The sequence below is a fragment of the Oryctolagus cuniculus genome, chromosome 13 (genome assembly GCF_051225735.1).
Source record: "Oryctolagus cuniculus isolate XC-2025 breed Fujian yellow rabbit chromosome 13, ASM5122573v1, whole genome shotgun sequence".
Taxonomy (NCBI): domain Eukaryota; kingdom Metazoa; phylum Chordata; class Mammalia; order Lagomorpha; family Leporidae; genus Oryctolagus; species Oryctolagus cuniculus.
Genome location: NC_142879.1, coordinates 61,199,211 through 61,220,292, shown reverse-complemented (window position 1 = coordinate 61,220,292; position 21,082 = coordinate 61,199,211). Strand labels below are relative to the sequence as shown.

Here is a 21,082-nt window from a genome sequence, read left to right as displayed (position 1 = left end):
CCGGAAGGCAGAAGGCAGGAAGAAGAGTATTTTGCAGCTTTTAAACTTTATTCTTTAGTGTGTGCATGAAAGAGCCAATGAATATGTGGAAAAAATATGGAAAAGGTGACCACGCAAATGATACTTGGAAAACTTGGCTGTGTTGGAGGTGGTCAGCGACCCAGACCTCGTAGGTGTCCATCCCGTGGCTCCCGTGCGCCCCTAACTTCGCAGGTCCCCGACCACCTAAGCGCCCGTAGGTTACCCCGCCCCGAGCCAGAAGGGAGCAGAGTGGGTGGGAAGCGGGGGCCGGCGCCCGCTCGCACCGCTGGACACGTTCTCGGTGGCTTCCGCACGCGCCCAAACGGCGCTTTAGGGGCGGCAGGGACCAGGGCACCGGACCGCGGAGGTGCTGGGCCCCCGGCTCTCCCTCCGCACTCCGGGTGTCGGGGGCCGGCCGGGCAGCGCGGGCGGGGCGGGGCGGGGGGGCGCGGCTCGGCGGCCACGTGACGCGCGGCGCGGCTATTAAGCGGTGCGGCGGCTGCTCGCATCCCGAGCTGGTGCTTCGCCCGCGACCCAGCGCCCAGGCTAGACGCCCCGTGAGGAGCCGCGCGAAGGTCACCCCGCGCCCGCCCGCCAGCCAGCAGCCAGCAGCCAGCAGCCAGCCGCCTGCCCCCGCCGCGCCCCTGTCGGTCTGTCCGCCACTGCGTCCGAGCTCCCAACGCATCCCGCCGCAACCCCGTCCACGCGAGCGCCATGAATCAGATAGAGCCCGGCGTGCAGTACAACTACGTCTATGACGAAGATGAGTACATGATCCAGGAGGAGGAGTGGGACCGAGACCTGCTCCTGGACCCGGCCTGGGAGAAGCAGCAGAGGAAGGTCAGCAGGGCCCGGGCCACGTGTCTGTGTGTCCTGGTCTCCCCTTCCACAGCGCTCGCGCCTCCGGTCCTTGGGCATCGCCGGTCCAAGGACCTGAGAGAGGGCGCTGTATGGAGGTGGTGTGTCGTGTTGTGTCCTCGCAGCCCTGGGGGCGGGGTGGGGAGAGCAATAAAAAGGAAAACACGTCCAGGAACAGGAAGGGCACTGGCCGTCGTGTGTGTGTGTGTGTGCGCTCGGGCGCGTGTGTGAGTAACATCACGGTTGCAGAATGGCCACCGTGAAAGGGAAAACAGGTCTTTGTTACCTGTGCTTCTGTTTCTCCTGACGCCTTGCAGTAGAAGTGACTCTGAAAGTCTCAGGTCTGCTCCTGACCCCTGAGTCCGTGACCTTGGCTGCAGAGTTACACTCCACTGGCCCTGATGTGTCCTTTTCCAACCCAGCCCATCTCTCTGCAAATGACAGAAGGGAAATTGAACAGCGACTGCATTCCAGTTCTCACAGGACTTCCCCCAAAGAGCCATGGAAAGTCATTTATTCAATGTTTGAGCCCCCTTCGTGAGGGATGCTGTGTGATCACTGGGTATTCACGACAAAGTAATAATTAATTCACACTCTATTTATAGCTCATTGAGGTAAGCACATAGGGTCGAAGGAGTCAGACAGCTTCTAAAAGCTCCCTGCCCATGCTGGTTGGCGCTCTGCTCTCCGGGGGCCCAGTGGAACATTCCACCGTTTCAAGATTTCTTCTTGATCCTGGTGGCTGGAACAAATAGGGAATGCTCCCCAGTAGGCTAAAGCCTGCCTCCTGTTTGAGTGGGCACAGAGCCTGGCTGGGCAGACGTGGCCACAGAGACCTGCTAACCCAACCTGAGGATGACAGTGTCATGACAAAGGCCTAAGTGCCCCATGCTTTGGCCCTCTATTTTCATGGACATAGGGCAAAGTGGATTTCCTTTCCCAGGGCCTGCTTTTAAATGGATCACTTGTGTGGATCCTAGTGCACCTTGGAATCAATGTGTAGCTGCCACCATGGGTGATCGTGTGGTAGTATATGGTGAGTAAGTGTGTGATGGTGAAAAACACACATCCCATACTTCTCTCCCAATGATGCTAGCCTCGGAAAGCCAGAGGGTCTCATGTTTGGATAATTTTCAAATAACCAAGCACTATTTTTATATCATGATCTCTCACTTCTCATCTACCCTCTCTTTTAGAATTACCACTTACCAGTATTATTTTAAAGCTCTAATTCATCTACACTTCAGTGTCTGCCTTAGTTTCACAAGTCTTCTACTTCTCTTGGAAACAAGGGAATGGGAGTAATAAAGGGAAGTTGAGTCTAAAGCAAGATGTCAAACCCTCTGTGATTTTTTTAAAGGACTGACTGTGAAGGAAGCACATGACCCAAGGCTTGCTAATGTGACAGCTGGACAAGTTGATGCATCATCAAATGGTGATGCTAGAACAGAGAAGCTAGAAAGTGACTTTGGTTTTTAGTACTGAGTGTTTTTAAAATTTTTTCTCCACAATTTTGATGACTATCTCTTTCATAGGTTAACAAAAAAAAATCCCTAGTCTTTTTTTCAAATTTGCTTTTATTTTGACAAACAATGAAATAGCTAAGGAATTGGACACAGAGTGTATCCATCATTTTTGAAAGTTATGGTATAATCAAAATGGTTTCTGTTAATACTTTTGGAAAAAAGTACAGTATAGTGGCAGGCTAGAGCTAATGTCAATTTACCAAAGCCATTTTGATACACATCTTCTGCCATATTTAGTTTTTAGTGTATTTACAGTATTTTTGGGTACAATGGCATTGTCTTTTTTTTTTTAGGTTTAGGATTCCTAGGTGACTGTATGATAATTGCAAAGCACTTCAAATAAAGAGTATTATTAAAAAACAAACATGCTTCCTGATCCTAGTTCAAACAATTGCTAAAAAGTTTAAGAATTTTTTTCTTAGGGTGGAGTGTTGTGGATTCCAGCAGAGGGAGGAACCCAGTACTACAGTAGGACACAGATCCAGAAAATACTGTCTTCCTACTTTTGGTGTAGAACCTGCTCAAGTCAGTAAAATAATGCTGAACTGTGAGCTCACTACAGCCAGGGCAGGGACCTCTATTTATGTCCCATGAGACAAGCCGTTGGAACAGGGCAAGGATAAAATGCCATTGTTTCTATTGTGGGCTCCCTTCTCCACACTTGCCATTTCAGTGATATGCTGGGCATGAGATCTGTCAACAGATGCTGGTAGCACATGATGACGTCTGTAGCACTCTAATGGATGTGGTGCCTAATTATATCCCCAATCCGGAGAGTCTCTCAGGCTGTGGAAATCCCTGCCCCTGGTGTGGAATGCCTTGCCACAGAAAGTCTTAGTAGAAGTATAGTGCCTTTTTAAGGAGGTGATCCATAAAGTGTTGGCGTTGGTATGAGGCATGTTTGCGAATGCCTGCCCTACTGTTCAGGGGCGTGTTTAGTTCACAGAGATAGCAATACTTACGTTTCCTATAGAAAAGAGTGTATTTTACTTATACATAACTCATGGGTAGCAGGACAGCTCCTGTAGTGCTAGAGATACACACTCCTAATAATGACATGCTAAGGAGACTGCAATGCTGACGCTTACTCCTGGAATTGGAATATTTTTCCAGATAGGGCAGTTTAGGACTACCTGTTTTCAGATAACTTGGGCGTCTCTTCAGTGGGCTATTGAAAATTTTAGAGCTTTGGTGTCTAGAAACAAGCTTCTCCTTGATCAAGGAGCACATTCAGCCTTAGCTCAACTGAAGCCTAATCTGGAAGTGACTTGTCAAAGCAGCAATGCGGAGCGCGTGTGCTATCTCGTAAGCACAGCACGCTGTCCTTGATCACGGGGGAGACTAGAACAGGCCTTTTAAGGGAATGAGCTATGCATGTCAATATGTAAAAGGTTCTTTATGTCCTTAATCTGTGTGGCTAGGAGATCCACAAAGCTTTCGAAGAGGAGTTCTGATGGTCTTTAATGGTCCCTAAAGAAATACAAGTTCTCCCGCACCCTTCACGGTGGAGATGGCCTGATTCACCTTGGAGCACTCCTGTCTGTCTGGTGTCAGGGCTAATGTGTTCTCACAGTGAGTCAGGCAGCTGCCCATGAGGTTGGGGTTCACTGGAGAGCTCGGGGTCCTCATGCTGCCCCTGCTAGTATTGTGTGGGAAACAGCTGCTGATTGAAGAGCACAATGTGCAGGCTCTTTGCCCTGCCTTGTGAAACATACCCTAGCAAAGATTTTCCTAGGAGAAAAGGCATTAATTGTTGGTTCCCACAAGGTGAATAGTGAGCATAAAGCTTGAGAAAGTTCCTAGATTTACGAGGCCCAGATGAATGTCACCTTTGTTCACTAGTGTCTGTGTGCCCACAATTGAGTCACTCAACTTCCTGAGTCTCAGTTTGCTCAACTAGGACATTAGGATAAATTCCCATCTTTCTTTACTCATATATTTCTGTCTGGATCAGATGGTTAGCCTGATTTATGTTGAAGGGACTTTTTACACTGAAAAGTCATCCTTAACATGTTCATGTATCGTTGTTATCTTGTGCAGCAAATATCTTTTAATTTTACCAAGTGGTCTAATTAGTGCTACACTTGGACTTGTGAGGGATGATGAAGCATGAGATTTGGTCCGTGGTGATTCTGATTTTCTCTAGTGGTAAAATATATATGACCTGAAACTTGCTGTTTTGACCATTTTTACTTGTACAATGCAGTAGCGTTACTTAAATTCTCATTATTGCACACCCATCACTGCCATCAAACTCCAGAACTTTCCCAGCCCAAACTGAAACTCTGTACACCAGCTTTCCACTTCCCCTCTTCTCCCCCAGTGTACTTTTAAAGTAGGATTGACATACCAGAACACCTAGATCATAACACATTGTCTAAGATTAAGTGCCAGATGCTTATATAAAGACTAAAAGTCATGGGAGGTCAAACAAAGAGAATCATCATGGGTGGAGAATAATGAAGAAAGAGCTGTAGAGGAGTAGAATTAGTTTGGCCTTAATTTGAGAAATAACTATCGACTGAATGGAGAGGAGAGAGAAACAGCATTCTTGGCTAGGGAAATAGTGTGAAAAGCCTGGTGTGTGTGTGTATGTGTGTGTGTGTCTATTTGGGGGGAAGGAGAGAATGGTAATTGTAATATAAGCATTTGCCCTGTTGGCACTATCAAAACCCCCTCACATCCACTACTTGGGACCCCATGGGGGTCAGAGGTGAGAGTAGAGAGTAGCCAAGGTGGCCAGACAGGCTCGTAGCCCAGCTCTGCGTTCTGAGATGTGTCTGTGGCTCGTAATATGCTTGAGGAAGTATGAATAGGAGAGGAGCTTCTGAAGCTCAAGATATGTATTTATATTCAGAGAGAATGTTGGGTAGATAAGATGGCCAGGTTATGCAGGGCCTGGGATGCCAGGGTGAGTGTGGACTTGATGTTTCCAAGCAGGGCAGAGCTTCAGAGGTTTTTAATTTAGGAAGAACAATGCATAACATAGTTTACTGTTTGCAAGATAAATCCTAGTAGGCAAGGACCTGATGCTGAGGGTCCCCCAGGGGGGGAAAAAAAAAAGCAAGCTTATAATGAGACTCTACTGATAAAGTGGTGGGATTAGAACGAGAGAGCTCACAGAAGCAATGGTGAGGAAGGCATCAATTTGAGAGTGATCAGTAGGGATTAAGAAAAGTATTAAATAACCACATGTTCCACAGAGCTGGTGTAGAAATCCAATTAAGCAGATATGATCCTCTGCATCAGAGCTCCTGACTTAAAGCTCAAGACAGGGGTACTGACAAGTAACAAACTAATGAGGGGCATCTGTTTATCCACCAGGAGCTTCTGTCTAGATGGGAGGCTAAATATTTACAGGATGAGCCATCATTTAGTGCAGGGAAATGAGCAGCTGTGCTAAGGTATCCTGTCTATTGTCCATGCAGCCATTGCTCAGAAGGAGAACTGGAGTTTCAGATAGCTTTTGATGGCCAGAGAAAGTTCTTGATGTGCAGGAATGTAAAGGAAGAGAGAAAGGCAGCCTTAAGAGACCTGTGCCCCCAGAAGGACCCTTGTGACAAATGACATGCTTGGTTGGCAGTGGAGAATCACAGGTGCAGGCATTAAAAGGTGCTAAGGCCACTCTTTGCCTTTGTAGCCTGTCAGGGGCACTGTGTTTTGTTCTGGGGTCTACCCTATACTTTAGGCCACACTCACCGACTGAGAAACTTGAGCCCCAAATTAGATTTTCCACGAGAGTGGGCAGAGGAATCTAATTCTTTGCTGGGAAACGTAATGAACGCAGCCTCAGAAAACTGTCAGAAAGCACTGCAGCCACAGCTGGGAGACACCTACAGACCAGGCGCGGTGGGCGGGGCAGGTGGGGGAGTCACCGCGGTGAGCAGAGGCGTTCATGTGATAACGTTGGAGGACAGTCAGAGTTCCACCGCCGTTTCCCTGGGAACGGGACTCCTGCTTCCAGAAAGAACAGAAAGCAAAGATTAGGAGGAAAGCTTGTGAAGTACTTTTAGAGACATTTCCAAGGGAGGAAAATCTTAAGTGCAAGAATTTCATCTTTGTTTTAAAAGATTTATTTATTTATTTATTTGAAAGAGGAGAGAAGGCTGGTGCCGCGGCTCACTAGGCTAATCCTCCGCCTTGCAGTGCCAGCACACTGGGTTCTAGTCCCGGTCGGGGCACCGGATTCTGTCCCGGTTGCCCCTCTTCCTGGCCAGCTCTCTGCTGTGGCCCAGGAGTGCAGTGGAGGATGGCCCAAGTCCTTGGACCCTGCACCCCATGGGAGACCAGGAGAAGTACCTGGCTCCTGCCATTGAATCAGCGCGGTGCGCCGGCCGCAGCGCGCTGGCCTCGGCGGCCATTGGAGGGTGAACCAACGGCAAAGGAAGACCTTTCTCTCTGTCTCTCTCTCACTGTCCACTCTGCCTGTCAAAAAAAAAAAAAAAAAAAAAAAAAAAGAGAGAGAGAGAGAGAGAGATCTTTCATCTGCTGGCTCACTCCCCAGGTTGCTGCAATTGCAATGACCAGGACTGGACCAGGCCGAAGCCAGGAGCCAGGAACTTCATCTGGGTCTCTCATGTAGGTGCGGGGATCCAAGGCTTGGACCATCTTCCACTGCTTTTCCAGGTGCATTAGCAGGGAGCTGGATCAGAAGTGGAACAGTGGGACCTCAAACTGGTTCCTATATGGAACCCTGGTGTTGCAGGTAGTGGCTTTCCCTGCTACACCACAACGCTGGCCCCAAGAATTTCATTTTTGTAAACAAGTTGAGGGGCTAACGCTGTGGCTAGCAGGTTGAGCACCTGCCTGCAGTGCTGGCATCCCACAGGGGTGCCAGTTTGAGTCCTGGCTGCTCCAGTTCCCATCCAGCTCCCCGCTGATAGCCTGGGAAAGCAGTAAAGTACTTGGGTCCCTGCACCTGCATGGGAGACCTGAAAGAAGCACCTGGCTCCTGGCTCCTGACTTCAGATTGGCCCAGCTCCAGCCACTGCTGCCATCTGGGGAGTGAACCAGCATATGGAAGACCTCTCTGTCTCTCCCTCTCTCTGTCTATAACTCTACCTCTCAGGTAAATAAATAAATCTTTTTTTTTTTAAAGAAGTTTAAGGAAAATGATTTTTGAGTATGTTTTCATTTTATTTCTCTTATACACACACACACCCTCCCCTTCCCACTGTTTTCCAGATCATAAACTAGAAGGTGTTTTTACCTGCACAAGCACAGTTGGTGGTTCACTCTTACACTCATCTGGCAAATCTGTGATCTGCATATAGGCAGTGGTTGAAATTGTGGGAGAGGAAGGTGGAAGAGTTGTGACCCAGGAGGCACTAATGTGAAGTGAGAAGACTCCTACCGGAAGGGGTAACTTGTACTGACTGTGGAAGCCTTGCTTTTCTGGATGAAAACATGCATGTATCAGACAGTTTGGAACCACTTGAACTATCAAGATGTCTTTGGTTTTCTTTCTGGAGAAATCTCACCTCTGTATTCTGTTGGAACTTTACCAGGATGCCTCAAGCTGGCGTTTGAGTTGGTGTAGTCGTTGGAACAGAATCCCAGGGCTTTGGCACTATTCATGGGCTATCTTTAATTCATGAGACAAGTTTTACTTTCAAAGGAACTGAAAGCTGTAAGAAATTCTTTATGCGCTCAAGTCTGTGACATAAAATCTTTCTCTGCATGGGAAAGCCAATGATAAATAAGCTTTATTGAGGAAGATTTTATTGAAAATTTGTTAGGATTACCAAAAAAAAAAAAGTAGAATTTGCTTCATGTTAACATACCAGATGTAGAATTTAATCTCAAGGTAGGTTTTCTTTCTTTTCATTTTATCATTTTTAAAATTAAGACAGTGATATGAATTATAACTTCATTTAAGTGTTTTATTTTTAACATTTGAAAATGTTAAAAGCAGAATTATAATCTACTTAAAACTTACCTACAGAAAGTCACACTTTTCTATTTTTTAAAAAGAGTTTTCTGTAGTACAAAGTTCTGTTCTTAATTCTTTTTGTAAGATTTATTTTATTTATTTGAAAGAATCACAGTGAGAGAGGGGAAGAGAGAGAGAGAGAGGTCTTCCATCCTCTGGTTCACTCCCTAGAATGGCCACAACAGCTGAAACTGAGCTGATCCAAAGCCAGGAGCCAGGAGCTTCTTCCAGGTCTCCCACGTGGATTCAAGAGCCCAAGGACTTGGGCCATCCTCTACTGCCTTCCCAGGCCACAGCAGAGAGCTGGATCAGAAGAGGAGCAGCCCGGGCATGAACTGGTGCCCACATGGGATGCTGGCATCTCAGGAGCCAGCTTAACCCATTACGCCACAGCACCAGCCCCTATTTTTCAATTTTGAAAGATTTCTGAGGAGAGGCATTTCCTGGTGAGGATCAGGTTCAGCTGGGGTGTGGGGTGAGGGTTGTCAGTTGGAAAATGCAAACCATGTGTCTTATGTTATACAGACCATAATGTTTCTATTCTATAGAAATTTTCTGAAATATGAGGTCAATGATTGTCCTATTATGTATTTTGGCTCTTTATTTTAGATTTTGGAGCACAGTTTTTTTTTGTTTTGTTTCTTTTAAAGTAGAACACCAAAGCCAAAGATAAAATTCCAGTTAGATAGTGAATGTGATATTTTTATTTATGGATTTTTGCCAGTGGATTAGAAAGAGGGGTAGATTTTGAAATATTATTCCTGTTGTCTCAAACTGTTCACTGTATAGAGAGGCAACTATTAGAATTTTTAGGTACTTTTAAAATCTTGTATATTATTTGATTTTCACAATAATTTTCAAAGATGTACATTAACATTTTTGGTTTTTTAGCTAGGAAAATTAAGTAACTTTTCCAGTGGTGCTTGAGGGTATAGAAGTAGTAACTGAGGGCTAACGCTGTGGCATGGCGGGTAAAACCCCCATCTGCAGTGCTGACATCCCATATGGGCACCGGTTGGAGACCTGGCTGCTCCACTTCCAATCCTGCTCTCTGCTGTGGCCTGGGAAAGCAGTGGAAAATGGCCTAAGTCCTTGAGCCTCTGCACCCGCATGGGAGACCTGGAAGAAGCTCCTGGCTCCTGGCTCAAAAGAAGTGGTAACTGGGAAGTTCTCTCCCAAGTATAGAATGTGTGGTTCTATGTCACAATAAAAATCTTATATGCTAATTGTTTCATTGCATAGTTTTGAGCTGGATTTCTGATCCAAGCTGTTTATGGGCCCAATGTTTTGATACTAAACTGTTTCTGATTTTGTTGCCTTCTGCTTGGACTTGTAACATACCTGGGATTCAGTATTGCTTATTTTTCACTTATCAAAACCTTCCTGTCTTTGTGGAAAGCTGCGCCTGTCTATGACTTTGTAATGTCTAAACAAGTAAAACTGGGAATATCTGATGAGAGTGAGAAAACTGAATTTTAAGGCGCAAAATGTATTGTTATTCAGAGGTTGTCTCCACGTCAAGCTCGAGCCACTGCCTTGCCCAACAGAAATGCAGAGTAGTAGGAAAGGGACACAGGAAGCACCCAGTGAGCCCCACAGGGACATGGGGAGGACATGCCCCTGAAGGCCAGGGCTTTGGAATTTGCTGTTGCAATGTCTGACTCTGTTCCAAAAGAAGCCAGCGTACAGGATGCTTCAGCATCTGAGTCAGCTCTTCAGGGAACTAAAAAATTAGACGCTCCTGGGGCAGGAGCATAGGTTGGTGCTATCTTCCTACAGGCACCATGTTTTCATCTCCTGGACCTCTGGGAGATCAGAACTGCACAGGGATTTAGCCTAGCATGTTGAGAACTGGCAGAACCAAAAACTCACTCCAAACTGTAAAAAAAAAAAAAAAAAAAAAAAAAAAAAATCCTGCTTTACTTTTTACTTTTCATTATGGGAGTCTTGAAACATACAGGGAGAATACCGCAAAGTGCCCTGAACTCAACTGGCTAAAGAAAACTCAAGTTTCCTGAATGGGGCGTGTCCGATTCTCAAAGGAAAAGAAGTTGTTGTGGTTAAGAAATGCTTTATTATGAAAGAAAGCGGCACATGGCAAAACCACCGAGCAGCTGCTGGGTCCTTGTTGCCTTTGCCTGTTTGAGAACTCCTTTCTCCTCCCAGTGCCTCACCCTTCCTGCTGTCTGCTGCAGCCACTTCAGCGTCTTGCCTGCTCCCACCTGTGCACCACCTGCAACCCCGGAATTCCAATGACTTCCTTGCTCTGGACATCGTAACTGTCTATTCCTAGAAATGAGTGGTCCCCAATTCCTGCCTTTCCAGGGATCACCGATATTTTAATCTTTCTGAGTCTGTAACCCTGTTGTCTGATTCTTGGAATTTTAGCCTTAGTAGGGAGAGGAGGAGAGTATTGTGCTTTAAAACAGCCCTTTGGCAGAGAAGCCGTTTAACATCTACAGCCTGTGCCCCCATGTGTGATGTCAATACTGGTAGGACGCGCATTGAGCGGAGGGAGCTTGGCTCCCTGCTGCACACTGGGCCTGTGCACTGGCCCTGACCTCCATTGGGCTTGCTGAGCTTGGCCTCTCCTAGCTCCCCTGACCATTGCATCCACTGCCTGAGTAAGGAGCTTGGCTTGAAGACAGGATGTGGGAACCAAGTGTGAAGAATTGGATTCTTATGTCTTCTACTACCCACAGAGGACAGACAGGGGAAGAAGCAGGACAGACACTGAAAGGCGCCTTCTACACAGGTTATTTTTAGGAGCTTTCTTGCAAAGACTGCTTCTGGGAGATTTTATTTAGACACAAAGCAGGCCCTCACCCTCTCAGATAAGTGAATTTCCAGGGTAACCCCAGAAAAGTGATGGGGTGGGGGACTACATGCATGCAAGGATTCTGGGCCACCTCTTTCCTTATGAGAACTGATCTTAGCCCTAAAAGATGAAAGGTGATGCAAGTAATGAGACAGGACAGACACAAGACTCCCTAAATCAAGCCCATCCCGACTGGACATGTGTCCACCTGCTGGTCTATGTATCCATCTTCACCTGGCTCCAAGCCCATCCTGAGCCAGGAGCATCCACACCCTGACCACAAAAGATGCCTACTGCCTGCACAAGCCCAGAGTAGCCCAATGCGACTTATATGTGGCTGTCCTGGAGTGTGATAGTGAGAACCACTGCCATTTTGAATGTATTGTGTGCAAGCAGAACACCAGTGCATGCTCAGAACACTGGGCTGGATGCCAATACAGGTGCTATGTTCCGAGTGCGAGAAGCCAGAACTCTAGACTAGGTGCAGATCAAAGTGCTATGTGTGGGTTGGGAGCTACCATGCCTCTCCAACCCTGTAAAAACCCCTGCTCAGCTGCAGTCAAAGAGCCAGTTGGTGGCACTTCTACCCACTGTGCTGTCTGCCCTGCATGGGAGCATAAGCCCCACAATGAGCCTTACCTGGGTAGGACTCCCATTGCAGGGGAGTCAGAGACCCTGGGTCAGTAGCAGCAGCACAGTGTCCCCACGACCTTGGGCACATCATAGAATCTCTCAGTATATTTTTTATTTATGAAATGAGATGAGGAAGGGAGTGGACTAAGTTCAGAGACAAGATGGACCCAACATCCAGGTTTGCCCAAGATAATCTCAGTTTGTGGCTGTTGTCCCAGAGGAATTAAAAATAGCCCCTCTTTTGACTCTCCCAAGTGGTCCAGTTGATTCTACAAACTATGGTCACCCTGTCTGAAGAAGCTGCACAAGGCAGCCTCCTGGATGGATAAAATAATGTTGATGCAAAGTAACACATATGCTATGGTATTGCCTTTTCTTAAAGCAGTGGCCTGTTTCTGAACTGTAAGTTTGTTGAACTCTTTATTTAGTAGAACTATTAAGCCTTTGACTATAATGTATAAAAATATATTATCTCAAAAGATATTTTAAAAATAAATAAAACCCTCCAAAAATAGCATCTTAAAAATGCAACTATGAGTTAAGTGAGGTTTCTTAAACTTTGATAAACATATCAGGCATTTGGTGATTTCTGAATCTGCTAATTCATGAATCGCTCAGAAAGCCAAGCCTTGCAGGCAGCTCTTTGGGTGTAAGCCCAGTGACTGAAGAAATATGGGACTACTCACCCTGCTGGTGGCCTTCTGTGGGCTAGGTCGCCCTCTGAAGTGCCTGTCTCCATAAAACCTTTGATGCTGTATGCTATGCATATAGTTTTACATATATTACATTTCAGATATTTGATATTAATATGGGCTAGGTATTAAGGATGTTTACTTTGTATATGTAAAAAACTGAGGATTAAGCATTATTTAATTATTGGAACCAATTACCAAAGTAGGGTCTCTAGTTTGTTGTTACAGCTGTCTTTTCTCAAAATTTTAGGAATTTTATTTATATGTTTATACACTGGAAAATCTGGGAATAAAGTAGTGATAAACATATTTATTTACTGTGTGATAAAATCATGTTTAATGTAAAATTTCCCTTACATCTCTAATAGACACAAGTGGAGCTGTGTGTGAGCCTTTTTTTTTAAACTTTATTATTTATTTGAGAGGTAGAGTTACAGACAGTAATAGGGAGATAGAGAGAAAGGTCTTCCATCTGCTGGTTCATTCCCCATATGGCCGCAATGGCCAGAGCTGGGCTGATCTGAAGCTAGGAGCCAGGAGCCAGGAGCCAAGAACTTCTTCTAGGTCTCCCATGTGGTTACAGGGGCCCAAGGACTTGAGCCATCTTCCACTGCTTTCCCAGGCCATAGCAGAGAGTTGGGAAGAGGTGAAGCCGGGACTTGAATTGGCATCCATATGGGATGCTGGTGCTGCAGGCAGATTATTAACCTACTGAGCCACAGCGCTGGCCCCTGCCCTTAAAGTCTTTTAAGGACTTGGTAGGGATGCAGGAAAAATAGTGTCAGAAATACCTGGTGTGTGACGGTGGCTTCTATTGCTGTAGCTGGCATGTGGGTAACTGGATATTAAGGATTCCAAAGGGTTTTTCTTTTGCAGTCCTAGAACTTGGACAATGTGTACTTTCTCTATTAGGATTTCAAAATATGATGTCCAAATAGGGATTCTAAAGTGAAACTTAAAAACAAAATCTCGATGTAGCATTTCATTAAGTATTAATGTCAGTCGTCTAAGGTTGCTAGATTATATCCAATGTAAGCCATGTTGTTCCTCTCACTTAGGAATACAGATGATTAATGAAGTACAGCTAAGCAGCATAGTTAGAGACAACCTGGGAAAGGCAAAGAGAATAGGTCATGAGTCTAGACTAACAAATTGTAAATGCTCTCCTGAATTACTTAAATTTTTTTTGTTTTATTTGAGAGGCAGAAAGACAAGAGGAGAGAGAGAGAGAGAACGAGAGAGAGAGAGAGAGACCTTCCATCCAATGGTTTACTCCCTAAATGTCCACACTGGCTATGTCTGGGGCAAGCCAAAGCCAGGTGCTTGAAACGCAATCTGGTTCTCCCATGTGGCTGACAAGGACCTAAGTATCTAAGCCATCACCTCCTGTCTCCCAGGGTCTGCATTGGCAGGAAACTAGAATTGGTGGCAGAGCTGGAACTTGAACCTAGTCACTCCAATATGGAATGCAGTTGTCCCAAGCAGTGACTTAAACTGCTACCCAATATGCCAACCAAATCACTTTTTTAAGATACCGTTTTAAATGATCGCATAAGGAATACATGCTCATTATTGGATGTTTGGTAAGAAATTTTTAAGTCACAACCATGAGAAAACCAATGTTAACATTTTCCCCTAATACTACTAGATTGCTTTATTTTACAGTATGAAAGTTTGTATTTATGTATTTCATGCATATCTAACTTTTTAAATGGCTCAGAATACAAAGATTTTTATTGTATCTTTTTATTTTCTGTTTTGAGAGGTAGACAGAGTGACAGAGAGAGAGTGAGTGAGAGAGAGCTCCTATCCTCTGGTTGACCCCCAAATGCCCACAATGGCTGACGGTTGAAGCTGGGACCTGGAAACTCCATCCAGGACGCCTGTGTGCATAGCAGGAACCCAACTACTTGAGACATTAATGCTGCTTCCAAAGGTGCTCACTAGCAGGAAGCCATAGTCAGAAACCAGAGCCAGAAGTCAAGCCCAGCCACTCTGACGTGGGATATGGGTGCCCTCACTGGCGTCTTCATCACTAGGCCAAATGCCTCCCCTCTTATATATTTTCATGAGCACTTTCAAATCAGCATGAGCCAGAGGGAAGAACTCCTGACGGAGGCAGTCTCAACCTGGCTCCCTCTGGTGTGAAGTCGGCCGGAAGTTTGGAAATGCCTAGCTTCCCTGCTTTTACCCCGTATGTTTGGAGCTTACCCATATGTAGAGGAAAGCTGTCAATGCACCTGACTGCAGAGTGGGACACTGATGCAAAGAAGGTTGTGTATCACAGAGAGCTGCTTCATTCTAAATGAATGCTTTCATCCCTCTGTGTAGGCAGCCATTTATTTGGGTCTCTGAAAATAGTAACAGTATGGTGAACTTGAATTAAAGAATATTTATTTTGCTGTCTGTGTAGGACAAGCTGCTTCCCCAGTTGCCGGATGGGCTAAGGGGGAAACATTGGTGTGTTTTTCTTTAAGCTTGAATTCACCCTCAAAAAGAAAATGAGGAAAGTACCAGAAATATTGCGATAACTTGAAGCTGAACAACACTTGTTATGCCCTGCCACATATCCCACACCTTGCACATAATTACGCAGACTCCAAGGAAACAAGTTATTTTGGGAAGCATAGCTCAGGATCAATCATATGGAAGGCTGTTTCTTGGGAGCTTTAATATGGTTGCTTCCCCAAGGAATTCTCCACGTGGTTTGTGCCAACTTGGGGGAGGCAGGTGTGACCCATGGAATACCCACTTTGTGCTCTCAGGCTCCAGGCTCTAAACATCTTTAAGCTCAGATGACCAGGCATCAGTAGCTTTCAGGGAGTTCTTTGAACTTACTGCTTTGATTCTTTATAAATATATTTTTTACCTTTTAGTGTAAAAAAATGACTTAGACTTTGATTCTGAATATATTTGTTTTTGTTAGTTTAACATATGCTTCCAACCCTAAAATAGTTTCGGAAGAATCTGCATATTTTTAGTCTTAACTATTTTGAATTTGACAATTAAAACAGGGGATTTCATCAAGATCATTTGTCAACCTTCCTTTGGAGAAGAGAGAGCTATCTATATATTTTTAATAATAAAAGTTTTGTTTCAAGAATTTTAAAATGCTTCTTGGAATTAAAGAAGAGCTAACTTGAGTTGCATAGTAGCTCAGGAATGTTTGGTATCCTGCCTGTGTTGCTTAACTCTTAACTTGAGGATTAGAGAGAGGCAGAGATGAGTAACTGTAGCTGAAAAATAAGAATTAGAACAAGTAACAAGGACTCCTGTTAGGGGTAATAAAATGTAGGAAATTTTCTTGAGCATGGAGGAAATTAACAGATGGGGATACTTTAGTTTCTTGATAAATGTAAGATCTTTATGAAATAGAGAAATGTGCTAAGGAATTCAATCCAAATCCAGTATTATTTTTGGTGATCAGTACAAGAGAGAGCATGAAGACACAAACCAAGTTTTAAATGGGGTGTTTGACGTAGAAATGGAATGCAGTACACATTCCTGGATTTAGGACAGTTGTCAATTTCACCGACAAGGGAAGCATACTCTAATTTAAAATAAGTAAATGATGGACTTCTGTTAATTCTGTTGTCATTCTTATGAAGTAATTATTGTTTATCTTCATTGAAACCAATAAAATTCAGTTAAGAATAGTGAATATTTTAGCTTATTTGAATGTTGACCTCTTTTCAGAAGAAAGATTTAAAGTAGGTACTGAAAGACAATTCTTAAATACAAGTATGAGGGTTGGCATTGTGATGTAATGGGTTAAGCCACCATCTGCAATGCCAGCATCCCATATGGGCACTGGTTTGAATCCCAGCTGCTCCACTTCCTATCCAGCTCTCTGCTAATATGCCTGGGAATGTGAAAGAAGATGGCCCAAGTCCTTGGGTCCCTACACTCACATGGGAGACTTGGATGAAGCTCCTGGCTTGTGCCTTTAGCCTGGCTCAGCCATAACCATTGCAGACATTTGGGGAGTGAACCAGTGTATGGAAGACCCCCCCCCCAACTTTACCATTCAAATAAAATAAATCTTTACAATGAGAGACAATATGAGTGACTCTTCAGAAAGTCTTCAGAAAATTCATAGAAAAGTTTATAGTTTATGAAACATTATGCATATATCTTACAATTTTTTGCATCAATATAAACTTACCTTTCAAACCCATTTTCTACAATCTTTTTGAAGTCCCCTAGTATAAATATGAATCTGTGGTGAAGATGTTATTTAACTCATTAATGAGAAAACTGATAAGGCAGCATAACCAGTTCAAAAGAGAATTCAAAATATACACACTTTTGTAGATCAGGAATATTGAAAGAAATGTCCAGATGGAGACAAACTTTTATTCTACGTGAAGAGAAATGTTGTCCTACTGGAGAGAATTCATTGGCATGTATATAGACAGGATTGTTTTGCCTTGCTATCAGTTGTCTATGACTTAAAGTTGTAGAAGAGCCTAGAAAGGGTACTATGAGTAATGCCTAAGCTTCCCATCAGAGCACAGATTTTTTTTTTCCCCTTGTAAAGTAGCCTTATTAGCAATTTCCCCCTTCCCAAATTCCATATCTTTAATTTGTTCCATCCTTCCTGGAAATTATGGGGAATATTCAACATAACAGAAAGGTCAAAATAAAATTAGCCTAAGCTAGATTTGGCTTTGTTGAAAAACTGAACCACCACCCTACCCCACTCCAACCCCTGTTCTCTCCCTTCTCTGCACCTTTCTTTCTGTATTCTGAATAGCCCATGGCTAAATGGAAGCCAGTCTTGTGACCCTGACAGTTGAAGACTAAAATTCGTGGTTCGGAACTTCTGATTAAAACCAGACACGGATAAGACTATCTTTCCAAGTGCTGAGAGAGCCATCTTTAACCTACCCACTTAAAGTATCATCCATTTAGCTTGATTCTATTTTTAGATACCCTTGCAGTAAGGTTGACTGTTATTTTTGCAAGGTATTTCTTTCTCTTCTTTTTTTGAGCAAGATTACAGAATCTTAACATTTAAGGATTCTGTGGTTAAGTTTGACATGATAATAATAATTTTTAAAAATCTGGAACTTGAACAGAGACCCATTTTTAGCTTCTCTGTCTTTTTTATTTTTCCATTAAAAGAATAACTGATTCTCTTTGATTTATCCCAGAAAGTCTGACAAATAATATCTTATTCAACAAAATAGTTATTTTCTTAAAGATTAGTTTATTTATCTGAAAGACAGAGTTAGAGAGGGATATTCCATGTGCTGGTTGACTCCCCAATTGGTTGCAATGGCTGGGTCTGAGGCAGGCCAAAACCAGGAGCCTGGAACTCCATATGGGTCTCCCACATGAGGGCAGGGGACCAACAACTTGGGCCATTTCCCACTGCCCTCCCACAGACACATTAACAAGAAGGTAGATTGAAGGTGGAGCAGCTGGGACTTGAACAGGTGCTCACATAGAATGCCAGCATCACAGGCAGTGGTTTAATCTGCTGTGCCACAATGCCAGCCCCCAACAGTTATGGAATGCCCCTGTATTCCAAGCACTGTCCAGAATATCAAAGGTCCTACTTTTCCTTGCACTGCCTTCACCATCATTTCCTGGAATTTTCAAGTGGTAGTGATGATGGTGCTTCGAAAAACCCTTGAGTTATTTGTGGGTTCTCCTACCCCTTGAGCTTGTTAGGTAGAGTATAGCAGCCAATAAAGAAATTCTGAATTTTGTCTGGTCTTGATCAGGAGCCCTAGAACTCCAGGTAAAACTAGTATTTTGTACAGTTGAGGTTCCAGTGTATTTATGACTAAGATCAATGCAGTTTAAACTTGGAAATTTTGACAGTTTGAACAGGTACTAGCTCTGTGTGTGAATGCAGATTCTTCTTCTACTCACAAGAATGCTTGTGGGTTCTTGCAGAAGTGAACAAGCATGGCCGGCGCCGTAGCTCACTAGGCTAATCCTCTGCCTGCGGTGCTGGCACCCCGGGTTCTAGTCCCAGTCGGCGCGCTGGATTCTGTCCTGGTTGCCCCTCTTCCAGTCCAGCTCTCTGCTGTGGCCTGGGAAGGTAATGGAGGATGGCCCAAGTGCTTGGGCGCTGCACCCACATGGGACACCAGGAAAAGCTCCTGGCTTCAGATCAGCGTGGTGCGCCAGCCACAGGGCCCTGCACCCACATGGGACACCAGGAGAAACTCCTGGCTTCAGATCAGCATGGTGCGCCGGCCACAGTGGCCACTGGGGGCTGAACCAACAGAAAAGGACGACCTTTCTCTCTGTCTCTCTCTCTCATGATCTACTCTGCCTGTCAGAAAACAAAACAAAACAAAACAAAACTCCCCTTATCAGTAAGTGTTTTTGAAAATTGCATGGGCAAAAAAAAGAAGTGAACAAGCAGGATTAGAGGCTATTGTGTTTATTTTTGAGTCTTTGTTTTACAGTATATGTGTGTGTGTATATATATATGTATATATATACATGCACATATATATTTGTATGTATATGTATATATACACACATATATATATGTATATATGTATACACATATATACATATATATATATGTATATATGTGGGTGCATGGAGGCATAAAAAGTCCCAGGAAATCAATTTTGGGCTTTATTTTACAGTGGATTGCAAGGGACTTGCCTTTTTACAAGAGTTAATGTTAAGGTTTTTACTTGGTGTATTATACATCAAGTCCTGGTCGAATGTAGCCTATTGTTTTAATTATTAGATAATTTTAATCTCCCCTTATTGGCTGGCGCCCTGGCTCACTTGGCTAATCCTCCGCCTGCGGCGCCAGCACCCCCAGTTCTAGTCCTGATTGAGGCGCCTCTGCTGTGGCCTGGGAAGGCAGTGGAGGATGGCCCAAGTGCTTGGGCCCTGAACCTGCATGGGAGACCAGGAGGAAGCACCTGGATCCTGGCTTCGGATCGGCACAGTGCGCCGGCCTTAGCGGCCATTTTAGGGGTGATCCAATGGAAGGAAGACCTTTCTCTCTCGCTCACTGTCTACTCTGCCTGTCCAAAAAAAAAAAAAAAAACCTCCCCTTATCAATAAGTGTTTTTGAAAATTGCATGGGCTAAATATTTTTATCTCTTATTGACAAAACCTAATATTCTGACCCCATTTTTTAAAAGACTTATTTATTTGAAAGCAGAGAGTCACAGAGAGGCAGAGGCAGTTAGAGAGAGAGGGTGATGTCTTCCATCTGCTGGTTCACTCTCCAGAGGGCCACAATAACTAGAGCTGTGCTGATCCAAAGCCAGGAGCCAGCAGCTTCCTCTGTGTCTCCCATGTGGGTGCAGGGGCACAAGGACCTGGGCTACCTTCCACTGCTTTTTCTGCTGTTTTCCCAGGCCACAGCAGAGAGCTGGATCATAAGTGGAGAAGCTGGGACTCGAACCGGCACCCACATGGGATGCCAGCACTGCAGGCAGTGGCTTTACCTGCTAAGCCACAGCACCGGCTCTGAACCCCTTCTACACAGAGAAAGTTAAGATAAGCTAATGCTGTTCTTTGTGCTTTGAACTGTGGTATGAACACTTGTGACAAATCTGGAAAAGATGAAGCTTTTGCAGCCGTCTGGATTCTTGGAACCCAGACCTTCCTGCATCCCCTGTCTGTGCAGCAGCATCCTATGATTGTGCTAAGCAACAGCATGTTTAGCCTTAGTTATTGGAGGCGGAATATCTTCTATGCTCAAGTTGGCTTAAATCGTGACTATAGGCTGTCCTTCTTTTTCTGAGCAATCTTGCCTTGACTGAGCAAGATTCTGAAATGACTTAATTCTTTTTCAGTTTAAACCCCAAAGCACCTCTGTTTCTTTGAATTGCCACCACCAATAGCTGTTCTTTTGTGTTTCTGTGACATTTGTATTTGCAAAGCATTTTCAAAGCTCTTATAATCCATCATAGATTCCAGAAAACCAATTGAATTAGGCTAACAGTACATTCCTGGTAAGAAGAAACAAGCCATGGAGAGAAGAGCTGACCTGCCCACACCAGACACCAAACTGGTCTCAAAGCTGGTTTTGAGGGATTGCTAAACCAAACTCGTCACCTACCGCGTCATCTGATAGGATCTTGGGAACTAAGCAGAGATTTGTGAGCAGAGAATAAAAAGGCTGCCTGTTATGAAGTTAGGTGCCTGCTTATGTAAGCTGTAAGAACATTTAGACCCCAAATGGGCTTCCAAGACATCTTGGCAATTGATTGTGGAACACCCAGTATTTTAGGCTTAATATTCTTTCATTTGTGAGAGCTTTGTTTTGGTTAAATTTTTAAAAATTTTGTGTGAATAGTTGAAAGGTGTGTTTGGGTACTTGGCAACACTAAAGGTTTGGAATTTTTTTCAAAGTTAGATGATTATTCAGTCCTCATTATACTGTCTAGGTAGCTACCAGCATGAATGGCTTTCTGCATCCAGAGACTTCCTTGATGTTAGCAGAGATGCCACAGAAAACACTGTGAAAATGTCTTTGAGGTGGCTGAGGATCTGAATATTTACGTTGCACGTCACACCGCTGGTCTCTGATGGGATCCTGGACTGGCCTGTTGATAGAGGTGCCATTTGTGAGGGTCACTCAGCACAGGTCCTCACATGCAATGTG

The 21,082-nt window shown here is 44.4% G+C and overlaps 1 protein-coding gene across 1 annotated transcript in view; it reads left to right on the top strand.

The window, feature by feature from the left end:
- The first annotated feature begins 533 nt into the window (after nt 1-533).
- Nucleotides 534-21,082, top strand: part of ACTN2 (actinin alpha 2) — a 75,861-nt gene continuing 55,312 nt past the window's right edge. The window contains exon 1 of the mRNA XM_051821489.3: nt 534-861. Coding sequence (XP_051677449.1) covers nt 736-861 — 126 coding nt within the window. The 5' untranslated portion in view covers nt 534-735. The remainder of the gene's footprint in view (nt 862-21,082) is intronic.